The sequence below is a fragment of the Drosophila arizonae genome, chromosome 3 (assembly GCF_054131065.1).
Source record: "Drosophila arizonae isolate 15081-1271.41 chromosome 3, UAZ_ARI_1.0, whole genome shotgun sequence".
NCBI classification, from domain to species: Eukaryota; Metazoa; Arthropoda; class Insecta; order Diptera; family Drosophilidae; genus Drosophila; species Drosophila arizonae.
This window is the reverse complement of record NC_142923.1, coordinates 17,655,377-17,675,915: the sequence shown is the minus strand read 5'-3', so window position 1 is coordinate 17,675,915 and position 20,539 is coordinate 17,655,377. Positions and strand designations below refer to the sequence as shown.

The window sequence follows — 20,539 nt, the reverse complement described above, 5'->3', positions numbered from 1 at the left end:
AAAGTTGACATTTGACTTCAGAAATAATTAAATTAATATGGTATTTCATTATTTTAATTTTAACAGCCCAAGTCTGCAACAAAAATAGAATAAAATTTTTTTTATAATTCACATATTAGTCTTAAAGTTATTATAACAATTCAGAAATACGTAATAATTTTAAATTGTATTAATATATTAACTTAGCTGGTCTTAACCACTCTTTTGCAATTCATTCTCTAGTACAGGGTAGCTCTTGAGCTTTGAACAGCTGTTTTTTGCTCGTCACATACCCAATGACCAATTTACAGCTAATAAAACGTGCGCGTCTAGCTTATTTTCTCGTTCCCTCTCTCTTTAATTCTTTTGCTTTTCAGTGTTCTTTACTTGCTGTGCGCGTGCACGTGCGCACTGCTTATTGTACTCTAGTTCGGGTTAGTTAATTTCCAAACTAAATTTAATTTAATTTAATATTGGTTACAAGTTCTGTGTGTCAGTTCGCAACAAATAAATATGTTTACGCTTTTGCTGTTTATCAGCAATAATAAAAACAAAAATACAAATTGCGTGACGCCAGTGCCAATGACTGCAATTGCAACTGGGCGTCTGCTCTGTGTAACATGAGACGCTGATCTGTGGTGAGCTGATAACCCCCTGCCAGGGATGTTTCAGTTGCCAACGGCTTGGAAAGCTGCATTAGGCTCCAGTACCAGTGCCTCTAGTGTTCAGTCTGACAGAAAAGCGTCTAAAGAACGCACGTATAAAATCGGACTTGAATAATAAAAAGAAAAGTAAGAGGTTTCCAGTTGCAGTAATAAAAAGTTTGGTGGCTTAATGTACATAAAATGTACGTGTTTACATACATAAGTACATGCATATGAACGTATATTTGTGCTAGTGTAGGGCGAGTATTCCGAAATATGTATGCGGCTCAAGGTTGTTTCGGCGCACTTTACATAGAAAAGTCAAACTGGCACATATATGTATATACACATAGGAGGTACTGTGCATGTGTAAGTGAGACAGTAACTGCTTACGCTATGCGGCTGCAGTAACAAAATTCATTGTGGGCAGTGAGGTGTAAGTGTATTGGTGCATATGCCGGCTTAGTGTAGGCTCGTCTGTCTAGTAAGGATTTTGTTAGTGTGTGATTTTCAATTAGATCGCAATTGGTATGTAGGTATGCATACATATGTATGTATTTATAAGTGAGCGTAATGAGAGTGCAAGAGTATTCTAAAGTTGTTCTTGATAACAAAATATAAATAAAAAATAAAATAATATATAAGTAATAATTGAACTCACTTCAGTTGTAAATTTTTGTGAATTTGAGATTGACAACAAATGCGAAAGAGTTTTAGTAATACCTTTAATATTATAATACTTTCCATTGTATATTTCTTACAGCCAATTGACAATGGGCATTTTGAGACTTTATGATGAAGCAGTATTTGATGCTGCTGATAAGCAGCGCATCCTGCAGCGCCTGCAGAGCATCGACAAGGACTTGGTGTCGGTGCGAATGGAGCGTTGCTATCACTTAGAGTATGATAAGGCGTTGTGTCCCTATCCTTTGGCATTGGAACAATTGATGCAATGGCTGGTTAGGCAGCCGCTGCAAAAGATCAGCAGTCTCGAAGAGAAGACAAAACTTCAGCTGGAAAACAGCAAATTCGAGATGCTGGTGGAGATTGGGCCACGCTTCAATTTCTCCACACCCTACTCAACCAACTGTGTGAACATATTTCATAATCTCGGCTACACAGAGGTGCGTCGCATGGAAAACTCGACGCGTTATCTGTTGCGCTTTGCCACAGACGCAACTAGAGAAGTGTCTAACTATGTGGCTCTCCTTGGGGACCGGATGACCCATTGCCAATATACTGCAGCGAATACGCCGCGCGAAAGCTTCGACGAACAGCTGCCGGCACAGCAGGCCGCCTGGCATTATGTGCCAATGCTTGCCGAAGGACGTGCTGCACTGGAGCGCATTAATCAGGAGTTGGGCTTGGCATTTACCGATTATGACTTGGACTACTATTACGATTTGTTCAGCAAGATACTGAAGCGAGATCCCACCACAGTGGAGCTCTTCGATTGCGCCCAGAGCAACAGCGAGCACTCCAGGCATTGGTTCTTTCGCGGGCGCATGGTGCTCGAGGGCCAGGAGCTGCCCAGCTCTCTGATCAAACTCATCATGGACACTCAGAAGAATACGAATCCGAATAATACAATTAAATTCAGTGACAATAGTAGCGCCATTGTGGGATTCGAGCATGATGCACTGCAGCCGCGACTCGTTAGTGGGCCTGGAATTGTGGAGTTAAAGCGCGTTGAGTCGGATTTGATATTCACCGCCGAGACGCATAATATGCCCACAGCTGTGGCACCGTTCAGTGGCGCCACCACAGGCACCGGTGGCCGTCTGCGTGATGTCCAGGGCGTGGGTCGTGGTGGCTTGCCCATAGCTGGCACTGCCGGCTACTGTGTGGGCGCTCTGAATATACCCGGCTACAGTCAGCCCTATGAACCGGTTGGCCTGAAGTATCCGGGTTCCTTTGCTCCGCCTTTGCAGGTGCTCATCGAGGCCAGCGACGGCGCCTCGGATTATGGCAACAAGTTTGGAGAGCCGCTGATCAATGGTTTTACAATCTCCTATGGCTTGTTTAATGCAGCGGAGCCCAGCATTCGTGAGGAGTATGTGAAGCCCATTATGTTCAGTGGAGGATTGGGCACGATGCCCGCTTCAATGCGTAAAAAAATAACGCCCGAACGTGGCCAGCTGCTGGCCAAGATCGGCGGCCCAGTCTATCGCATTGGTGTGGGCGGTGGCGCTGCCAGCTCCGTGGAGGTTCAAGGCTCTGGAGATGCCGAACTGGATTTCAATGCCGTGCAACGTGGCGATCCGGAAATGGAGAATAAATTGAATCGTGTTGTGCGCGCCTGCATTGAGCTAGGCCCACGGAATCCCATCTTGGCCATCCACGATCAAGGCGCTGGCGGCAATGGAAATGTGCTGAAGGAGCTGGTGGAGCCAGGATTCGCTGGTGCTATCATCTTCTCGAAGGAATTCAAACTGGGTGACCCAACCATAACGGCTCTGGAGCTGTGGGGCGCTGAATATCAAGAGAACAATGCCATACTCTGCAATCCAGACGATCGCACGTTGTTGGAGACGATCTGTGCACGTGAACGTTGCCCCATCAGCTTCGTGGGCGTTGTCACTGGCGATGGTCGCGTCACCTTGCTGGAGCAAGCGGCGCCAAAGGATATGCAGGAGGTTCTGCTGCCGGAGGTGCGCGAAAGCTTTGGAAAATCACCATTTGATTTGGAATTGTCGAGCGTATTGGGTGAATTGCCTAAGCGCACCTATGAGCTGGAAGCCATACCCATTCCCAGCAAGGAATTGCAACTGCCAGCAGCGCTGGAGTTGTCAGACGCCTTGGAGCGGGTGTTAAGCATCGTGGCGGTGGGCAGCAAACGTTTCCTCACCAACAAGGTGGATCGCTGTGTGGGCGGGCTCATTGTGCAGCAGCAGTGCGTGGGTCCATTGCAGGCGCCACTCTCTGACTATGCCCTGACTACTGTATCGCATTTTAGCCACTCGGGCATAGCCACCTCCATAGGCACACAGCCCATTATGGGTAAGTTTCTAGAGTATATGCTTGTCTATCATTACTTGATTTGAATATTCCTCTTTGCTTAGGTCTGCTCAGTCCCGTTAACATGGCTCACATGTGCGTGGCCGAGGCGCTCAGCAATCTGGTCTTCGTGAAGATTAGCGACCTGGCAGACGTCAAGTGCTCGGGCAATTGGATGTGGGCAGCCAAATTGCCCGGCGAAGGCTATAAGATGTACGAAGCTTGCTTGGCGCTCAGCACTTTGCTGCAGGAGCTGCGCGTTGGCATTGATGGCGGCAAGGATTCCCTTTCGATGGCTGCCAAAGTAGATGGCGAGGTAATCAAATCACCTGGCACACTTGTGCTCTCCACTTATGCCCCCTGTCCGGATGTGCGCGTGCGCATAACACCCGATCTCAAGGGTCCGGCAAGGGGCAAATCGAGCGCTTTGCTCTGGATCAACATAGAGCAATGTGCTCGACTGGGTGGCTCAGCATTGGCCCAAGCCTATGCCCAGCAGGGCAAAACGACGCCCAATATGGAGCGAACAAAAGCGTTGAGCGATGCTTTCCAGATCACGCAAAGACTGCTGGGAGAAGGTGCTCTGCTGGCTGGGCACGATGTTAGCGATGGCGGCCTCATTGTTTGCCTGCTGGAGATGGCCATTGGTGGTCTGAGTGGTCTGGAGGTGGACATTAAGGAGGCCGTTGCTGGCATCTCTGAATACGATGCAGTGAGTGACATAATCGGCTTTGATATGTGTCTCCTGTTCAGCGAGGAATGCGGCTGGGTTTTGGAGGTGGATGAAACCCAATTGAAGGCAGTGCGCTCACGCTTCCAGGCTGCAGGTGTGCCCAATTACTACTTGGGTCGAGCGACTGGCTTTAATTTGGATGTGGCTCAGGTGCTCATTAAGAACGGGGACAAAACTCTGTTGGCCAAGCCACTGCTTCAGCTTTATAAGCAATGGGAACGCACCAGCTATGAACTGGAGAAGCTGCAGGCAAATGTGGAGTGTGTAAAATCGGAATACGAAAGCCTCAATTACCGACGGGCGCCAGAATATAAGGCACCTGCTCAATTGCAAGCGGAGCTCGCCTTGAAGCGATGCACTCAGCCCATACGCGTGGCTGTGCTGCGCGAGGAGGGCGTCAATAGCGAAAGGGAAATGATGGCCAGTCTGCTGCGCGCCAATTTCGAGGTGCATGATGTCACCATGTCGGATCTGCTATCATGTGAGGCACTTTAAACAATCAATTAATTCAATTGTCCCATGAAATTATCTAATTCAATTTATCTACAGGCAAGACGACTCTGTCGAAATATCGTGGAATCGTCTTTCCCGGTGGCTTTAGCTACGCGGACACCTTGGGCTCTGCCAAGGGCTGGGCAGCTAATATATTGCATAGTGGCCTGCTGCAGCCCCAATTCGACGCATTCAAGAAACGTGAGGATGTCTTCTCGCTGGGCATCTGCAATGGCTGCCAGCTGATGACATTGATTGATTTTGTGGGCAGCACCAAAGCTGAGGATGAATCTCCTGTTTTGCCTCAGCTAGCGCTGCTGCAGAATCGTTCGCAGCGCTTCGAGTGCCGTTGGTCCACAGTTCGCATACCGCCGAATCGTTCGATAATGCTGAGCAATATGCAGGATTTGGTGTTGGGCTGCTGGGTGGCCCATGGCGAGGGACGCTTTGCATTCCAAGATGAGCAGCTGCTCGAGCGGCTGCAGAGCGAAAAGTTGGTAACGCTGCAATACGTGGATGATACGGGCGTGCCCACCGAACTGTATCCCATGAATCCCAATGGCAGTCCGAAGGGAATTGCTGGCCTCTGTTCCCCCGATGGCCGTCATTTGGCATTGATGCCGCATCCGGAGCGATGCAGTGCCATGTATCAATGGCCATATGTGCCGCCCGGCTTTGAGGTACCCGCCACACAAGTCGAGAGTCCCTGGCAACTTATGTTTAACAATGCCTACAAATGGTGTAGTGCATCGCAGGATTACTCCTCCTAAAGCAATTGGCAGAACGTATGATACAGGACATAAACACTTTCAAAACAAATCATCTAATACATTTATTGAGATTTCATATTCCAACAATGCGATTAACTATAACTATATTTCTATATCCCAAACGAGATTTATATATATAAGCCTTTGGGCAACTGAACAGTAATCCTGTCTTAATTGGCATTCCTCTTTTCATACTTTTATATATTCCATGCTATTATTCTTACATTCATTTGAATTTAGATTCAAGCAGCTTTTCTTTCTGCATTCATATATTAATTCCTAATATAAAATTTTTTATATTCAATTAGTATATTGCCTATATTAATGAAATATTAATTGACTACTTATTTTATGCAGTTTTTCCCAGATACTCTATATTCATTCAATAAAATATTAAAATTCCATCTCATTTCAAGCATTGTTCACGCAATCTTTAATATTTTTAGCGTATGTTTGTATTATAAAAATTAAATCTAAACTCAAAGCTTTTCTATGACTAGTAGAATATATATACAGACGTCATTTGCTAAGCACAACAAGAACAATATAATCAACAACTGCACAGCTAAACTAATTTTAAACGTAAGTCTTAATTTAGTTCAGTGTCTTAAGTTAATTAATGAATTTTTCTAATTAATGCGAAATTTGCAGTAGGCATTTCAAATAGTTTGCCTTGGCGCCTGGCGCATTCATGTACTTGGAGTTCCAGTCGTGTTCGTTAATGTGCAGCACCTTATAGCCCATCATTTCCAGATGCTTGATCTTTAAAGATTCCGGGCCGCGCAATGCGGTCAAATCATTCTCACAGAAGGAGTCCAGTTTGAGCAGCAGTATAGCCACCCTGGTAAGGATATAGAGAATATATATTAGTTTTATTATAGGTATTACATATAAGATTGCGAGTTTTTACTTGGTTATGCGATCCAACATCGTGGCCTCAACGGCTGGCGCAGGCATGGGTCGTTTGTCCTTATCGAAGTGTATCACAAAGTCTATTTGATAGCCATAGGGCGTTGTGTGATTGCAGCGAAAATAGTTCTCATCCTTGAGCAGATCTCGCAGCAGCTGCTTCACATCCGTATTAAACGCGCTGGGTACAACGTGTTCTAAAAGAAATTTTACTCTAGATTATTAGATAATTGAGCTAAAATATGGTATATACTCACTCTTGCTGAGCTGTGCCTCCACATAGTTCTGCTGGAACCAGGGCACGTTTGTTTCGGGCATATCCAGGCAAACAGTGCGGTTCAGTTGCATCACACGATTCAGCACCATGCCAGGATATGTGGCCTTTGAGTAACAGATCTGGATCTCGTCCTCAATGCGCTGAATAAACTTGACGCAGAACACCTGATTGATTAGCTGCTCAGGTATTGCCTTGTAGAAGCAAAGCGCTAGGCACGATTGCACCAAGGATAAACCGCTCATGTGATCAAAGTCGCTGTGGGTGGGAGAAGATAGAGCTGATTTAATGGTACGACTAAGAGTTATCCTCAGTGAGCATTTAAAGAAATCGCACTACTATGTACTAAAGTCCTATATACCCGTCTTAATTATGTATCAGCTACAGGGTATATCTAGAAGACATCAACTTGTCTACGCACCGTATTAAGACCAAAGCAGCGTAATCCAATGCCTCCAGCGAAGCAGGTGTGTAGCCCAGATTGTAGGCGCAGGTGAGCACCTTCTCGACGGTGTCACCCGTTATGTGCTCGTGCTGTTGGGCCACATAGTCGAACATGGACTCCAGCAGTTCGGGCACAAAGTAGTGCGAGGCATTGAAATTGTAGGCCATCTCGCGCACGACACGCGAATTGAGATCGTTGCACTGCAGAGTCTTATAGTGGGCTAGGGCTTGGTTGTACACCTGGCTGTTCTTCAGAGCTGTCGGAGATGGGGATGGGGATGGAGATGAGGATTAGCCTAGGGATGAATTATTGGCAGACGGACTGATTGACTTACTCTTGCGATGACTGAGCGTGCGCACAATGACGCTCAGATCGCTGGCATTGAGGGGCTGCTCTTCGCTATTGCTCAAGTGTCGCTCGGCACAGGCAATTAGGATGCTGTCCATGGTGGCCAGCTGCATGGCCAGCACATGTGGTACATGCTGACGGAAGCGCAGCTCGCAAGCAATCTGCATGCCACGGCTGAGCAGGAAACAATCCTGGATATTGAATTGTGGTGCCATGGCCAACATTTTGCTGAGCAGAACATTGGGAAACTTCTTCCAATCAAATGGTGTATGGCCATAGCCCAGCACGAAGGCAGCCAAACGGGCGAATTTTGTGGGCAATCTACCGGCCACGTCCTGTTCGATGGAATCTATGCAGAGGCGACTCAGCTTACGTTCCACTCTCTGATGGCGATAGGTTCCGCCGAGGTTGTTGTTGAAGTTCATGTAGCGCTGGCAATGGCGCAGGAAACTCAGCTGGGACCGCTCCTGGGCGCAGGATGGCAGCTGGTCGGCCACTGCGGACCAATAGGCATCGCAGTAGCGCACATCCGCGACCTTTAGAGCGCGCAGCACACTGAAGAAATGGCCACTGGCGTTGGGCAGCTGCCAGGCGGAATTGGAGTGAAGCAGTTGATGGAATTGTTGCATGTAGGCGTCGCGTTGCTGCAATGAAGCAAATGGCACGGCGCAGAATAATGCATCTGCCGTTGGCTCCTGCTGCAGCAGTGCAGCTGTTGCCTGCTTGAGTGGCGCTACGAGTGCTGCCGGCTCATGATGATGCAGAAAGGTGCGACAGACGATCTTCAGGTCATTCGATTCCAGCGTGGGCACACAATAGCACAGGGTCAGCATCAACTGTCGTATCATGGTTGTGTTCAAATGTGACCAGGTGGGCTGATTGAACATGTGAAGTAATTTGAGTAGTGTCTTGGGCGTGGCACTGCTCAGTGTCCCAGACTGTAGCAGTTCAGAAACGCGTTGCTTGAATCTGGCTAACATTTCTGCATCGATTAGTGGATGCAGCTGGAAGAGGCAGGTGGATAGGAGACGTGCGTCTTGTTCGCTTTGACAGTTGGTCACATGCTGCTCCAGATGTGGAATAAAATTGCGGCAGACCAGGGGCGTAAAGAAATCTCGTTCCAAATTGATGGCCACCAGCAAACGGGAGAGCGCGGGTAAAGCCACCAGTTCCTTGTCCACAGCCAACTCGATCATTTCCAGGGCACGCATCAGTATACTCTCCAGTGTGGGCTCACTATTAGGCACGTGCATCTTGCGTAGATAAAGGTAGCAGCAGCTCAACTGATCCATGTTCATGGAGGCTACATGGAATGCCAAGGAGGGAAGCAACTGCTGCAGCTGGAGGGTCAGCTCCGACTTCTCGCTGCCCGAAAGTTGCTGATAGAGGGCCCAGAGCATAGAGATGCACTGTATGCGATGTGGGAGCTCCATCTGGTTTTGGGCAACCATATTCATTAACTCCTGTGGACTGCGGGCTGCACTCAAATATAAATTTATCTCATCATCTAAGTTGCCGAAGGAGGAGGATATTTCGCAGCCATCGAGCTCATCTGACACCTGTTGCTCGTGATCACTACTAAATGTTGCATGGCGCTGCATGCTGTATGTGTGGGTTGCAGCTATTGGCAGCAATTGCTGGAGCTGCTTTGATGTTGTCTTCGACTGTGTTGCCTCTCTGATAGGCGGCTTTGCGCCCATGTTTACATGTCGCCGTAATAGTTGCAGTTGTCGCATTTGCTGCATATATTGCAGGTATTTGCATGGCGAGCGCGGCAGGTAGTTTAAATACATTTGAAAATTTACAATTTTTATACAGAAAATTATGTGTGTTAAATAATAAACAAATTGCGACTTGCTAAATGTGAGCGCGACGACCAACAGCCGTGCGGGCGCTGCCAACTTGTGTGGATGATGGTGCAGCCCTGGTAATGCAACGGACTCTTTTAAATGAGTGTGCCAAAGTGAGTAAGCAAGCAAACGACATAAGCTTAAATGAACATATAAAATTCAGCATAGCGGCTAGAATGAAGAGAAAAAGAAAATAAAGAGTATTGACATATGAGCTCTGGTTGTCCCAGTAAGCTTCGTTCTTCGTTGTATGAGCACCACAGCTGAAATGAACAAGTGCATGTGAAGAAACTTGAAAAATCAAAAGAGAACTATTCAAAGAGAACATATTTACTAAGCTCACAGCTGCTCATTCCACAAACAGCTGACTGATAATTTGAAAGTTACTTTTGTCTCTTGATTTGAAAACAAAACAAGAATTTTGTAGCCTTAATTATTGGCTGATAAAATTAATATTAATTTGTGTTACTTAAAAAATGTTGCAAAATCACGTAATTGTTCTGCAATCGGGCTATGCCCATGAGGATGCAAATGATCCAAAAGCGATGCGTGCCAATTGCAGCTGCACGCTAATCCGCTGCCGTGATGGCAGCAATATCATCGTGGACACTATGACTGCATGGGATGGCGAGCACTTGAAATCTCTGCTAGCTGGACAGGGATTGCAACCAGATGATATAGATGTGGTTGTATGTACACATGGACATTCGGATCATATTGGCTGCAATTATTTATTTCAGCAAGCGCGCTTACATATTGTCGGCTCCACAGCATCCAAACATGATCTTTACACCGAGTATACCGGAGCACTGGATACGCACGGAGAGGTTCTCTTGGAGAAGACACCTGGGCATACGTTAAGTTGTGCATCGGTTATCGTGCACAATAGTCAGTTTGATGGCACCACTGTGGGCATATGCGGGGATCTCTTCGAGCGTTTTGAGGACATAGACGATGCCCAGATATGGAAAGCTGCTGGCAGTGAGGATGAAAAACAACAGGCGGAGCAACGATACCGCATGGCAGAATTATGCCAATACATTGTGCCCGGACATGGAACCATATTCCAATTGAATGATGAAATGCGAAAGAAATTGAAAAATATTTGAAGTATTTGGAACGGAGTTTCTTAGGCCTGTTGATATGATTACTTGTTTTGAGGAGCAAGCTGTGATATTAACATTATTTAATGCCTTTTTTTTTTTGTATTTTATAGGCGCTTGTATGTTTAAATCAAATTTCGTCTTGCACTCGTTTCGTTACAAGTTTTTTTGGTCTCAAATTTTTACCGTTTAAGCGAAGCTATGTTTCATAAATCAATAAAGACATTGCCTATTTAAATGCGATATTGTTAGCAAAAAAAGGTTTGGCTACTGCTTCAAAATTTCTCGTTCAGTTGCAGCGACAACATAATCGTTTTTGGCAGCTGCATTAAAAAATTACTACCGTAAAAAAAAATCTATATATATATTTATATATATTGATATATAAATATATATATAAAAACAAAAGTATAAATATATATATAGCACTAGACGCCAACCAGCTCGAGACTGCAATTAAGATCATCTAACGAAGCAAGCCCCATCAGTAATCGAATCCTTCGATATCGGTAAACAGGTTCAAATCTGTCGCAACTTTCGCCTTTCTCAAAATTAAATAATTAGGAAAAACCAAAATCAAGTCGAAACAAAAAATAAAAAAAAAACTGATAAAATACATTGTCAACCACTAAATTTGCATAGGTGTATATATATATATATATATATATAGATATATATATATCTATATCTATATATATATTTATATATATATATATATATATATATAAAGAGAGTAGAACTTAAATATGAGCCAGGCGTCATCGAGTGCTTTTAATACACAACGCAATCGCTATTATAATCCCGTCTCCCGGATCCAATCGTTGATACAAAATCTGGACGCTGAACTGATAACATTATGCAAGCAATGTTCGCTGCCAAAGAATATATCGAATAGCAATAACCAATACGATAATATCATATCGCATCAAGCGGGCAGCCAGCTTAAGCATGCGAGTCTCAACAATATTTTGGCACAGGCGCGCTCTGCTCAGGGCAGTAACTCGACGGCTGGGCTAGCGCCGGATGCGCACAAGCGTCAGTTGCGCAATACCTATCGAACGCGCGTTATCGATGCTTATCGCAATCGCCGCATATTTACCGTTTACGGTAATTATCACACGGTGAGGCGAGCGCTGGTGAGACGAGGCTGGCTGGAGAAACTACCAGCAGGTCGGCATGCCAAGCTGCAGAATATGTCGGAGGACTCGCTGTTGGAGCATGCCAGACGTGGCAACGACTATGAAGCAGTGGTCATATCGAAAATGATCAATAATTTCCCCTCGTTCTTCATATGGCAGAGCAAGGCGCAGCGCGATTTGTTTCCGGAGGTGAAGCCGTACCGGAATCGCGTCAGACGTAGCCAATTCTTAGACTTCTCCACGAAAGTGGGTCTGGTCGGTTGTGCAGAGCAGGAGCGTTGGTTTCGAGAGGATGGCGTCTGCGGCATGAGCTATCCCCGTTTTTATCGCCTGGGCGCCAACAGCATGGAGGAGCGTGCGGCATTCATTGAAGATTATCATCAGACGCAGGCGCGCTGTTTGCTGCGGTTTATCAAGGAGCACCGTCCAGCCGAGTTGATCGATCTTGAGAATGGCACTGTGATGAGCATTACGATAGACTTTGCATTGAACAAAGTGAAGACAATGATCAGGCAGAAGGAGCATTACTCTCTGGATGATGCGCGCATCAAGCTGCCAACGCCCACCGAAATGATCGAGAATCAGTCGTTTATGGTACAATCCTCCAAGGTGCTCCATTCGGGTGCTAAATTCAAAATCAACGAGAAGGTCATGGCGGAGTATGCGCGTCTAGCTGGCCAATATCTAGAACAAATCGAATCGTTACGACTCGATTACCGCTGGGATGGTTGCCGTAATTTATGGATCTTGAAACCTGGTTATCAATCGCGCGGTATCGGAATTGTCATACGTAGCTCCCTGGACGACATCTTACAGTGGACATCCAATAATCAGAATCGCAAATATATCGTCCAAAAGTATATTGGTAAGTGTTATCCCAGGTCCACTCTTAGAAGCTTTCGATAGCAACATGCTTGAATTATTTATATATATTTGTCTATTATCGATAAAAATCGATAGTTTATAATTAATATAGTATCTGTTTCAGCTAGAGACTTTAAATTATATCACATCACTCATGCTGAAATGTTTTAATATTCTACTTTCTCTCTGATTATAGAACGTCCATATCTGATCTATCGCACCAAGTTCGATATACGGCAGTATATGCTGCTTACGATCAGCGATACACAGGTAACGATATGGACATATCGCGATTGCTATTTGCGGTTTAGCTCCCAGGAGTTCACAATGGATGACCTGCGCGAATCGATACACCTGACGAACAACTCAGTGCAGAAACGCTACAAGAACAAAGTGAATCGGGATGCGCGTCTGCCGAAGAACAATATGTGGTCGCTGGACCAATTCAAATGCCATTTGCGACACGTTGGGGCACCGGACGGTACATGGCAAAAAATCTACAATGGCTTCAAACAGAATCTGGTCGCAGTGGTCCTAGCCAGTCTGGATGAAACGGAATTGGTGCCGAATGCATTTGAATTATATGGCTGTGATTTTATGATCGATGAGCACTTTAATCCCATATTGATTGAGATTAATTCGACGCCAGATTTGTCGGCCTCAACGGAAGTGACGGCCAGAATATGTCCATTGGTACTAAAGGATTGCATCCGTGTCGTCCTGGATGTGCCCCGCAATTCCTTGGCCGCCACGGGTCTCTTCGAGCGCGCCTTTCAGGTCAATTATAATGTCAACAAGGAGGTAGATGGCACGCGCCCACTGGAGCTCAACGGCACCCAGATGAAACTGTTTGACAACTTGCCGAAGCTACGAAACAGCCCGAGGACACGACTGCTACGCAAAATCCTGAACAATGTCCGAGCGACGACTAGCAACAAATTTGGCAGGGAAAAAAACAAAACTGCGTCGCAGACACCAGCCAAAGTCATCGTGGGCAAAGTGGGCACGAAAGTAAGACAATAAACTTGTAACGTCTACATACCTATATAGAATTATACTTGAACACGATTTGAAAACAATATATTGGCTTGTGCAATGTCCGTCCGCCTGTCCATTAGTTCGTTTGTCAGTTTTAAAGCCATCGCTAGTGAAACTTGAGAGTTGGGATAGAGATAGTTAAGAGTTTTTCGTGAAAAGTTCCCAAATTGTATGCCTAATGGATTTCAATGAAATTTTTTATCATTTAGATGTTACATGATATGCATTATATTATATAGGTAGATAGGTAGATTAATATTACTGTCTTAGGGATTTATCAATTAAAATTGAAGTATTCAAGTTTTATTTAAATAGTTCAACTGCTGCATTCTAACTCATTTCATCTATATCTGACATTATTCCCATAGAAACTATCTCAAGCGAGCTCGAAGATGATGAGTACCAGCACGAAAGTAGCATTAAATTCGAAAGCTCGTGAGCATTTGGCCTTACAATATACAGCACCCAAGTGAGAAACGAAAGAGTCTGGTACGTATATAGCACCATCTTGATGTATAGCTACTAACCAATACATGTATGTACATAAATATATCGCAGAATTCGCATTGTTCATAGCCAAGTCAAGATTAACTTCACTGCAACCCCCAGAAAATATTCGAGCTGCTAACAATCGAGTTATAAGAAATACAAAAATTCAACAATAACTTATATAATAATTTATTGAACTGCTTTGAGATATCTATGAATACAATTCTTCCGGTCGCTAAAAGTCGCCTCTAGCTGATAAGCAAATTTTTTCAACAAGTAATAATAAAAGAAAGAGTAAATAACATAATACAAATCATATACAATAAACATAGTCTATGTAAAGTTATATTATTAAATTTCTTAAAGGAAGATCGATTAACCTCCTCACTGCTGAAAACATATATCCGAATGGGGAATTTAATTTGAACTAGCGTATGATATGTTTATTAATGAAGAGTTTTTATATTTGGAAGTATTTTTGGAATGGCAAGAGATCGTCTAATCTGCATTACATTTCAGTAAAATACAAAACTTAACTATAAACAACTAAAGCTTTATGTAGTGACTTTTATATAATTATTCAGGTAATTTCTGTTTAAATAGTTTTTAACGGAATTTGTATTTATTTTATATTTTTTATATTTTTTTTGAGTACTTTTTAGATATGAAAAATGTTTCTTGTTTGTTTAGGAATTTGAAACGAAAAATACCTCGAGCTCGAATATTCATATTCATAATAAGTATTCATAATGTAACTCCAACATATTTTGATAACAATTTTAAAGTGATTTTAGATTATTTAGATAGGAAGCTAAAAACATTTTATAAAATACAAATCTCAAACAAACTTTTATGTACAAAATAGTTAGCAGTTGATAGAAATTGAAATTCCTCGGATATTTAGATAAACGTTGGCTCAGTGGGTGGTTGATGGTGGTGGTGGTGGTGCTGGTGGTTTAACAAGTGGGCAGCACTGGCACCGTCAATTTGTTGGCCAGTGCAACGTTGCGTGGACTGATGGGAGGCGTGGAGTTTGTTTGGGTTTGGGATGGGGATGGGGATGGGGATGGGGATTGCGATTGGGATTGGGTGAGTTGAAGTTGCAGCTGCTCGCTGGAGGCCTGCTTCATGGCAGTCACGATGGGCTCGCCGCGATGCAGAGCCTGCACCGAGATGCTAATGGGCAGACGCGGTCCATACGAGCGGCGGCCAAAGGTGCGTCCGATGGCATGCAAGCTGGCCGAGCTCTCAATTTCCGACTTGGTGCGGGCGAAGCGACGCGAGCAATTGCTGTCCAGCAAATTGGGAGCTGCTCTCAAACGGGAGCAGCTCGTGGCAGTGTAGGTGTTCCCGTTGTTGTTGTTGTTGATGTTGCGCAGACTGCGCCACTTGCGCTCGCCCATGACTGGAGCCGTGGCCGGCGCACTGATGGGCTCCTGTTTCTCGAGCAGATTATCAGCCGCCTGATTGGCATAGTTCTTGATGAGTATCTTGAACTTCTTATCCGTGACCTCCAGCTGCTGATTGGCGAAGCGTGGACCGCAGCTGCGTTGGCGCTTCGGCTGCAAAGCGGTGCTGGCAGCTGCCTCAGCGCCAGCTCCTGTGCCCATTGTGCCGTTGCGCTTGTGGGTGACGCTTAGGAGCTGCGTAATGGAGCGACCCGCTTGCTTCAGCAAATACGGACAGGGTGTACCGATGCCAACTGCAGCTGTTGCTGTTGTTGTTGCTGCTGCAGTTGCTGTTGTTGCAGTTGTTGTTGTTGTTGGGGGTTTGACTGTTGAGGCATTCGAATTGCTTGCTGGCTGCGTGCTGCTAATGCTGCTCCGACTGCTGCTCAATGGCTCCACCATATACTTCTCCATATACTCCGTGGCATTGAATGTGGGCATGGCGCGATGGATGCGCGACAGCGTGGCAGCTGGCACAATGGCCGAACGTTGGCGAAACACGCTGCTGGTGGCCAGACTGCGCTCTTTGCGCTGCTGCTGATAGTAGTAGTGGCCATGGCCATGGCTCACCTTGTGCAGCAGCTGCTTACCCTTGACGAACAGATTCAGGCCCATGTAGGCGGGCGTGGGCGGCACCACCTGGCGATAGGCGAGCTCAAAGTTGCCCATGTCCGCCTTTGGATCCACGCGCCGATCGATGACAACTGAAAGTATAACAAAGATTTAAGAGCGGTCTGAGGTTATCCCGTTTTGGTTTATGCTTATCCGCTCGCACTGTTACCCAGAAAGTATTTGCCTCTCATTGTACAGTCTCTCTTTTTTTCAGTATATTCTTCTTCAGTCCCTCATCCAGTCTCTCATCTAGACTCTCATTCAGTCTCTCATACACTCCTTTATCGAGTCTCACTCTCACTCTCACTCCCACGCTCATTCTCACTCTCTGTCCCCGATTCCAACTCACCCTTGACTACATCCTCCAAGCACTTTGGACACATTCGAGCTGTCACGCTGGTCGTCGCTCCAAGATCTGGACTCGAATTGATTTCTATAAGCCAGGGATAGAAATTTTCGCATATCATAAAATCGGCGCCAAACAGCTCGAAAGTATTGGGTCTACGATCCATGTTCTCCTGCGATGCCAACATGGTGCCCACAATTGCCTTACGCATGCCCGGATATATGCGATCTAGCCACATATTCGACTTGCCGATCTGTCTGAGATACGCCTGAAACGAATAACAATCCCACATGTTCTCGCTGGGCAAGCGCTTGTCCCGCTTGCCGTTCGTATACTTCTTCTGTATCGCATAGTTCGTCAGATGCACCGATTCGTGATGGTTGCTCAGGCTGTATTCCTGCGAGCTGAAACGCAGATAGCTCTCCCGGTAGAACCAGACCACCAGCGGCTGGGTATTGGTTATCAGAAACCATTGGCGTATATCGAACTTGGTTTGGAAGACTATGAGAGGTCGTTCTTAAAGAGATGTGGGAAATATTTGTTTCGTTATTTATTTGATTATTTATTAGGTAGGTTTATGCAGAACTAAATCTGCTTAAACGGTATTCGAGTGTCTCCATTTCGATTGCAAGTTTGCTTTTAGCAACATAGGCGGATGGAAAGGATCTTACGAGCAATCCAAAGTGAGTTTAATTAGAAGAGTAAAACCTTTAGTAAGATGGAACCTCATTTCGCTTGGAAATAATCATTAAAAGATATCTTATCATGTAGCACTTTGCATTTAAAGAGATTATCTTATTATGCAACATACTTTTGAACCAGCCCAACTCTAGACCTTAAGAAATATGCCTTCTCACTTTGTTATTAGCTCTGTTTTCCCTATAATTCGCTGTTTGGCCTTCAACCTGTTGCTTCAACTCCTCATTTTATTGACAGCCCAAACATACATATAAGGCAATTTTCCAATACCAATCCAGAGCCTACAACAACAACAAGAACAAGAGCTGCTAGTAGCTGCGCTTTTAGGCCAATATTTTTATGTTGCATATATGTCTCTATATGTATATTTGTATATGCACACATATACATATATAGATGTAGTATATTTGTGTATGCGAAACATGTGCGTGCAATGCAGTCATGGGTAGAAAACTTGCTACGTTTACGCCCAACTGTTAAGGCATCAAAGCCACCAACAACAACAACAATGTCAGCGGCCTGATTTTTGACCCACTTTCTGACGATGTTTGTTTATAGCATTGCTTTTATTCCAGAAGAGCAGGAACTCATTTGCAAGTATGTTAAAGTATATGTAATTTTTTGTTGTTGACGAACTTTAAATATAATCTATGAAATGAGCCGTCAAATTGAACTGAATTGTGTATACCCTGTGCTTTGTTAGGCAGCATGAATGGGGTAGTGCTGGCTATATTAAATATATGTTTAGAAATTACAGGGTATATATGAGTTTATCTTTATAACACTTCTCTCATGATTTTTTTAATAATTGCTCTAGCCTCTCTATTTAACGGTCAATCTCAGCTCCCTACAGGGTATACCCTGGTATATTTCATATATAAGTCCGAGTTCTCCACCTCCTCCTTCTCCTTATCCACTTACCTATATACTTCTGCACGACATAGCGACTCTTAGATGCTATCGAGGGATTAACGACGCCCAAGATCTTCTTAAGATTATCCATAAGGAGTATGCCACGCCCCCGACACTTGTTGGCCGGCTTCACGATCCACAAATTCTGATAGCCATCCAGGCTGTACTGGGGCCAGTGCACCTTCATCTTCTCAACCAGAGTCACACAGCTCTTGACCATGTGGTCGAGCGTGCGCTGTCCGTCGTGCTGGATGCGTCCATCCTCGTTGACCAGCTGCTGGTGCTGGTAGAGGAAGGCATCCCAGTCGTGCTCCCATATCTTGGGCGGATCCTCAAAGTCGATATCGTTGTGCTGGCAGCTATCGATGTAGTCCACCAGCCGCTTGTAGGCGAAGTCTATGGAGGAATAGGGTATCTTGCCGCTGGGCGAGAATACCGCATCCGAGCCCTGCTTGTGGTACTTGCAGAGCATGGCCCGCAAGTAGGCCACACAGGCCGTCAGCTTGAAGTTGTCCACGAACTCGCCCAGCTCCTCGGGACTCCAGACATTGTAGCAGCGCGGAAAATACATCTCGGCCATGCCCTCCTCGAAGAACCAGTGGAAGTCCCGCAGCTGGCTGCACAGACCCTCCTTCGAGGTGAACGGCGCCCGATGGAATTTATTGATGGTCATGCCCGGATTCTTGGCCTGATCAATGTAATCGCATTTCTCCTTTCGGTTCGTCCACAGAAAGTCCACGGGCATATGCTCCAGAAATCTCGACATTATGTTCCTTTCACATTTCAGCACATATTGACGCCGCGTCTCGCCCGCCTTGCGCTTGGGCAGACGCTGCGTAAGATCCTCGTAGGTCATCTGGCCCAGGGGCAGCACCTTGCGATGCACGTCCAACTTCTCGACCCATCCGCGGGCGAGCAGAGCATTGCGCACCGAGTGAAAGCAGCCGCGGATGGTGAAAATCTTGTTCTGCTTCGCCGCCTCCTGCGCTTTGCGTCGCAGCTCGTTCATGCGATCCGTTGTTATCCAGGTGCGACGTGCTATATAATTTGTGGGCGCACCTTGTACTTTGCAGTTCTCCTTGTTGTTGTTGTTGTTGTTGTCGGGCTTCTCAATTGCCCTGGGCGTGGGTGTGGGCGTGGGCGTGGGCGTTGCAGGAGCTGCGGGCGCTGCTGCTGGCGTCAGCTCTATGCTGGGCACTGTGACAGCTGTGGGCGTGGCTGTGGATATGGCCATGGCCAGCCTATTGCACAACCTCGCACTGGAGCACTTCTTATTATGCTGCTCCTGGCCAGCGCCAGAGCCAGCCTCGACAACTCCAGCGGCGGCCTTAATGCCCGCATTTGGTTCACTGCTCGGGCGCGTTTGCTTCTGCAGCAACTCGCGCATAGCCAACGACTGAGGAATTCCTCGAAAGAAAACAAAGTGAACGCAACGCGAATCGGTGACTGACTGACTAACTGACAGAAAACCGTTCGAGACTGGGCCACTGGGTAATTGCTGTCTCTTTCACACGCTCTCTCACTCTCACTCTCACTCTCACTCTCACTCTCTCGTTCTGTTTGTCTGTTAATTTTGGGCGGTCGGAGCGGGGCGGAGTTGGTGACTGCCTGGCAACCATGTTGAAGCCAGTTGAGTTTCGGCTCCAACGACTCTATTAATAGACTGTGCAAGCGAGAGCCAAGGAGTTGCTGCCAGCTGCTCTCACAGTACAAGGGAGATTGTGTTGGGGGTGGGGGGAAGAGGAAGCAAGCAGTGTGTGTGGGAGACGAAGCGCAGTGAAGCGCGTCTTAGCATAAAAGTGCTCAGCTGAGTTTCCATTGGATTAGGTCGACTGCAGCGAAAGGTTTGACTGAGCCTAGGTCAATAAAATATGAATTGAGGAACATCTAGAAGAAAATGAAAAATATATGTATGTACATATGTACATATATATACATTTAAGAAATTCAATGAAATTAATGAAGGAACTGGGTCTAATTTGAATAGAAAATTTTACAATTGTTGGAAGTAATTTAAAACCATATTTTATGCATTTTTGGCATAGCTTATTATTATAATTATTATTTTTTTTTTAAATAATATACATTAAAAAAGAAATTATCTTTTATATTAAAAATTAATTTATTGGCTAATTTTATAAATGACTTTTAAAAATAGGGTATAAATAGTTGAGCTTCGGCAAAACTAAATTCAATCCAAGAAAAAGCAAAGGGTGTCAAAAATTCAAATTCAGGCAAATATTAGACACGAAACGAAATAAAATCTAATCACGATAATTGATAAATTCAATCATTAAAACTGTTACAATTATAAATTATTAATTATTATCTATAATTGATTGTGAAGTTTTGGTAAATAATAAGATTCACAACGACATAATACTTTATGTTTGACTTGGGAATTTCTGAAACTGGGAAAGTTTGGTTGATTGAATTATTTTTATAAAA

The 20,539-nt window shown here is 45.1% G+C and overlaps 5 protein-coding genes across 16 annotated transcripts; 3 read left to right on the top strand and 2 right to left on the bottom strand.

Annotated features, from left to right (window-relative positions):
• Window positions 1–263: 263 nt before the first annotated feature.
• On the top strand, window positions 264–5,778 carry Pfas (phosphoribosylformylglycinamidine synthase). 3 transcript variants are annotated; one of them, XM_089464399.1, is made up of 4 exons: window positions 264–413; window positions 1,387–3,623; window positions 3,686–4,834; window positions 4,903–5,778. In XM_089464399.1, exons 2-4 carry the CDS (start codon window positions 1,397–1,399, stop codon window positions 5,613–5,615), a joined length of 4,089 nt encoding a protein of 1,362 aa, XP_089320525.1. In that variant the 5' UTR covers window positions 264–413; window positions 1,387–1,396; the 3' UTR covers window positions 5,616–5,778. The 3 variants fall into 3 exon arrangements, with proteins under 3 accessions (XP_089320525.1, XP_017857237.1, XP_089320526.1); XM_018001748.2 differs by lacking the exon at window positions 264–413 and adding an exon at window positions 624–770; XM_089464400.1 differs by lacking the exon at window positions 264–413 and adding an exon at window positions 669–826.
• Window positions 5,779–6,024: 246 nt separating this feature from the next.
• On the bottom strand, window positions 6,025–9,612 carry LOC108609954 (uncharacterized). The gene is made up of 5 exons (XM_018001749.2): window positions 7,578–9,612; window positions 7,220–7,499; window positions 6,782–7,056; window positions 6,526–6,721; window positions 6,025–6,456 (listed from the first exon to the last, which is right to left on the bottom strand). The coding sequence occupies exons 1-5, from the start codon at window positions 9,382–9,384 to the stop codon at window positions 6,249–6,251; spliced, it is 2,766 nt and encodes a 921-aa protein (XP_017857238.1). The 5' UTR covers window positions 9,385–9,612; the 3' UTR covers window positions 6,025–6,248.
• Window positions 9,613–9,766: 154 nt separating this feature from the next.
• Window positions 9,767–10,787, top strand: LOC108609987 (metallo-beta-lactamase domain-containing protein 1). The gene is made up of 2 exons (XM_089464457.1): window positions 9,767–10,130; window positions 10,182–10,787. The coding sequence occupies exons 1-2, from the start codon at window positions 9,918–9,920 to the stop codon at window positions 10,548–10,550; spliced, it is 582 nt and encodes a 193-aa protein (XP_089320583.1). The 5' UTR covers window positions 9,767–9,917; the 3' UTR covers window positions 10,551–10,787.
• Window positions 10,608–14,443, top strand: TTLL3B (Tubulin tyrosine ligase-like 3B). Of its 10 annotated transcripts, none has more exons than XM_089464416.1 (6): window positions 10,608–10,805; window positions 10,971–11,053; window positions 11,282–12,548; window positions 12,744–13,558; window positions 13,954–14,074; window positions 14,144–14,443. In XM_089464416.1, exons 3-5 carry the CDS (start codon window positions 11,291–11,293, stop codon window positions 14,056–14,058), a joined length of 2,178 nt encoding a protein of 725 aa, XP_089320542.1. In that variant the 5' UTR covers window positions 10,608–10,805; window positions 10,971–11,053; window positions 11,282–11,290; the 3' UTR covers window positions 14,059–14,074; window positions 14,144–14,443. The 10 variants fall into 10 exon arrangements, with proteins under 10 accessions (XP_089320542.1, XP_089320541.1, XP_089320543.1 ...); XM_089464415.1 differs by having other exon boundaries at window positions 11,275–12,548; XM_089464412.1 differs by having other exon boundaries at window positions 10,617–10,888.
• TTLL3A (Tubulin tyrosine ligase-like 3A) lies at window positions 14,350–19,556 on the bottom strand. The gene is made up of 3 exons (XM_018001203.2): window positions 18,101–19,556; window positions 16,484–16,996; window positions 14,350–16,226 (listed from the first exon to the last, which is right to left on the bottom strand). The coding sequence occupies exons 1-3, from the start codon at window positions 19,476–19,478 to the stop codon at window positions 15,031–15,033; spliced, it is 3,087 nt and encodes a 1,028-aa protein (XP_017856692.1). The 5' UTR covers window positions 19,479–19,556; the 3' UTR covers window positions 14,350–15,030.
• Between the last annotated feature and the right edge of the window lie 983 nt (window positions 19,557–20,539).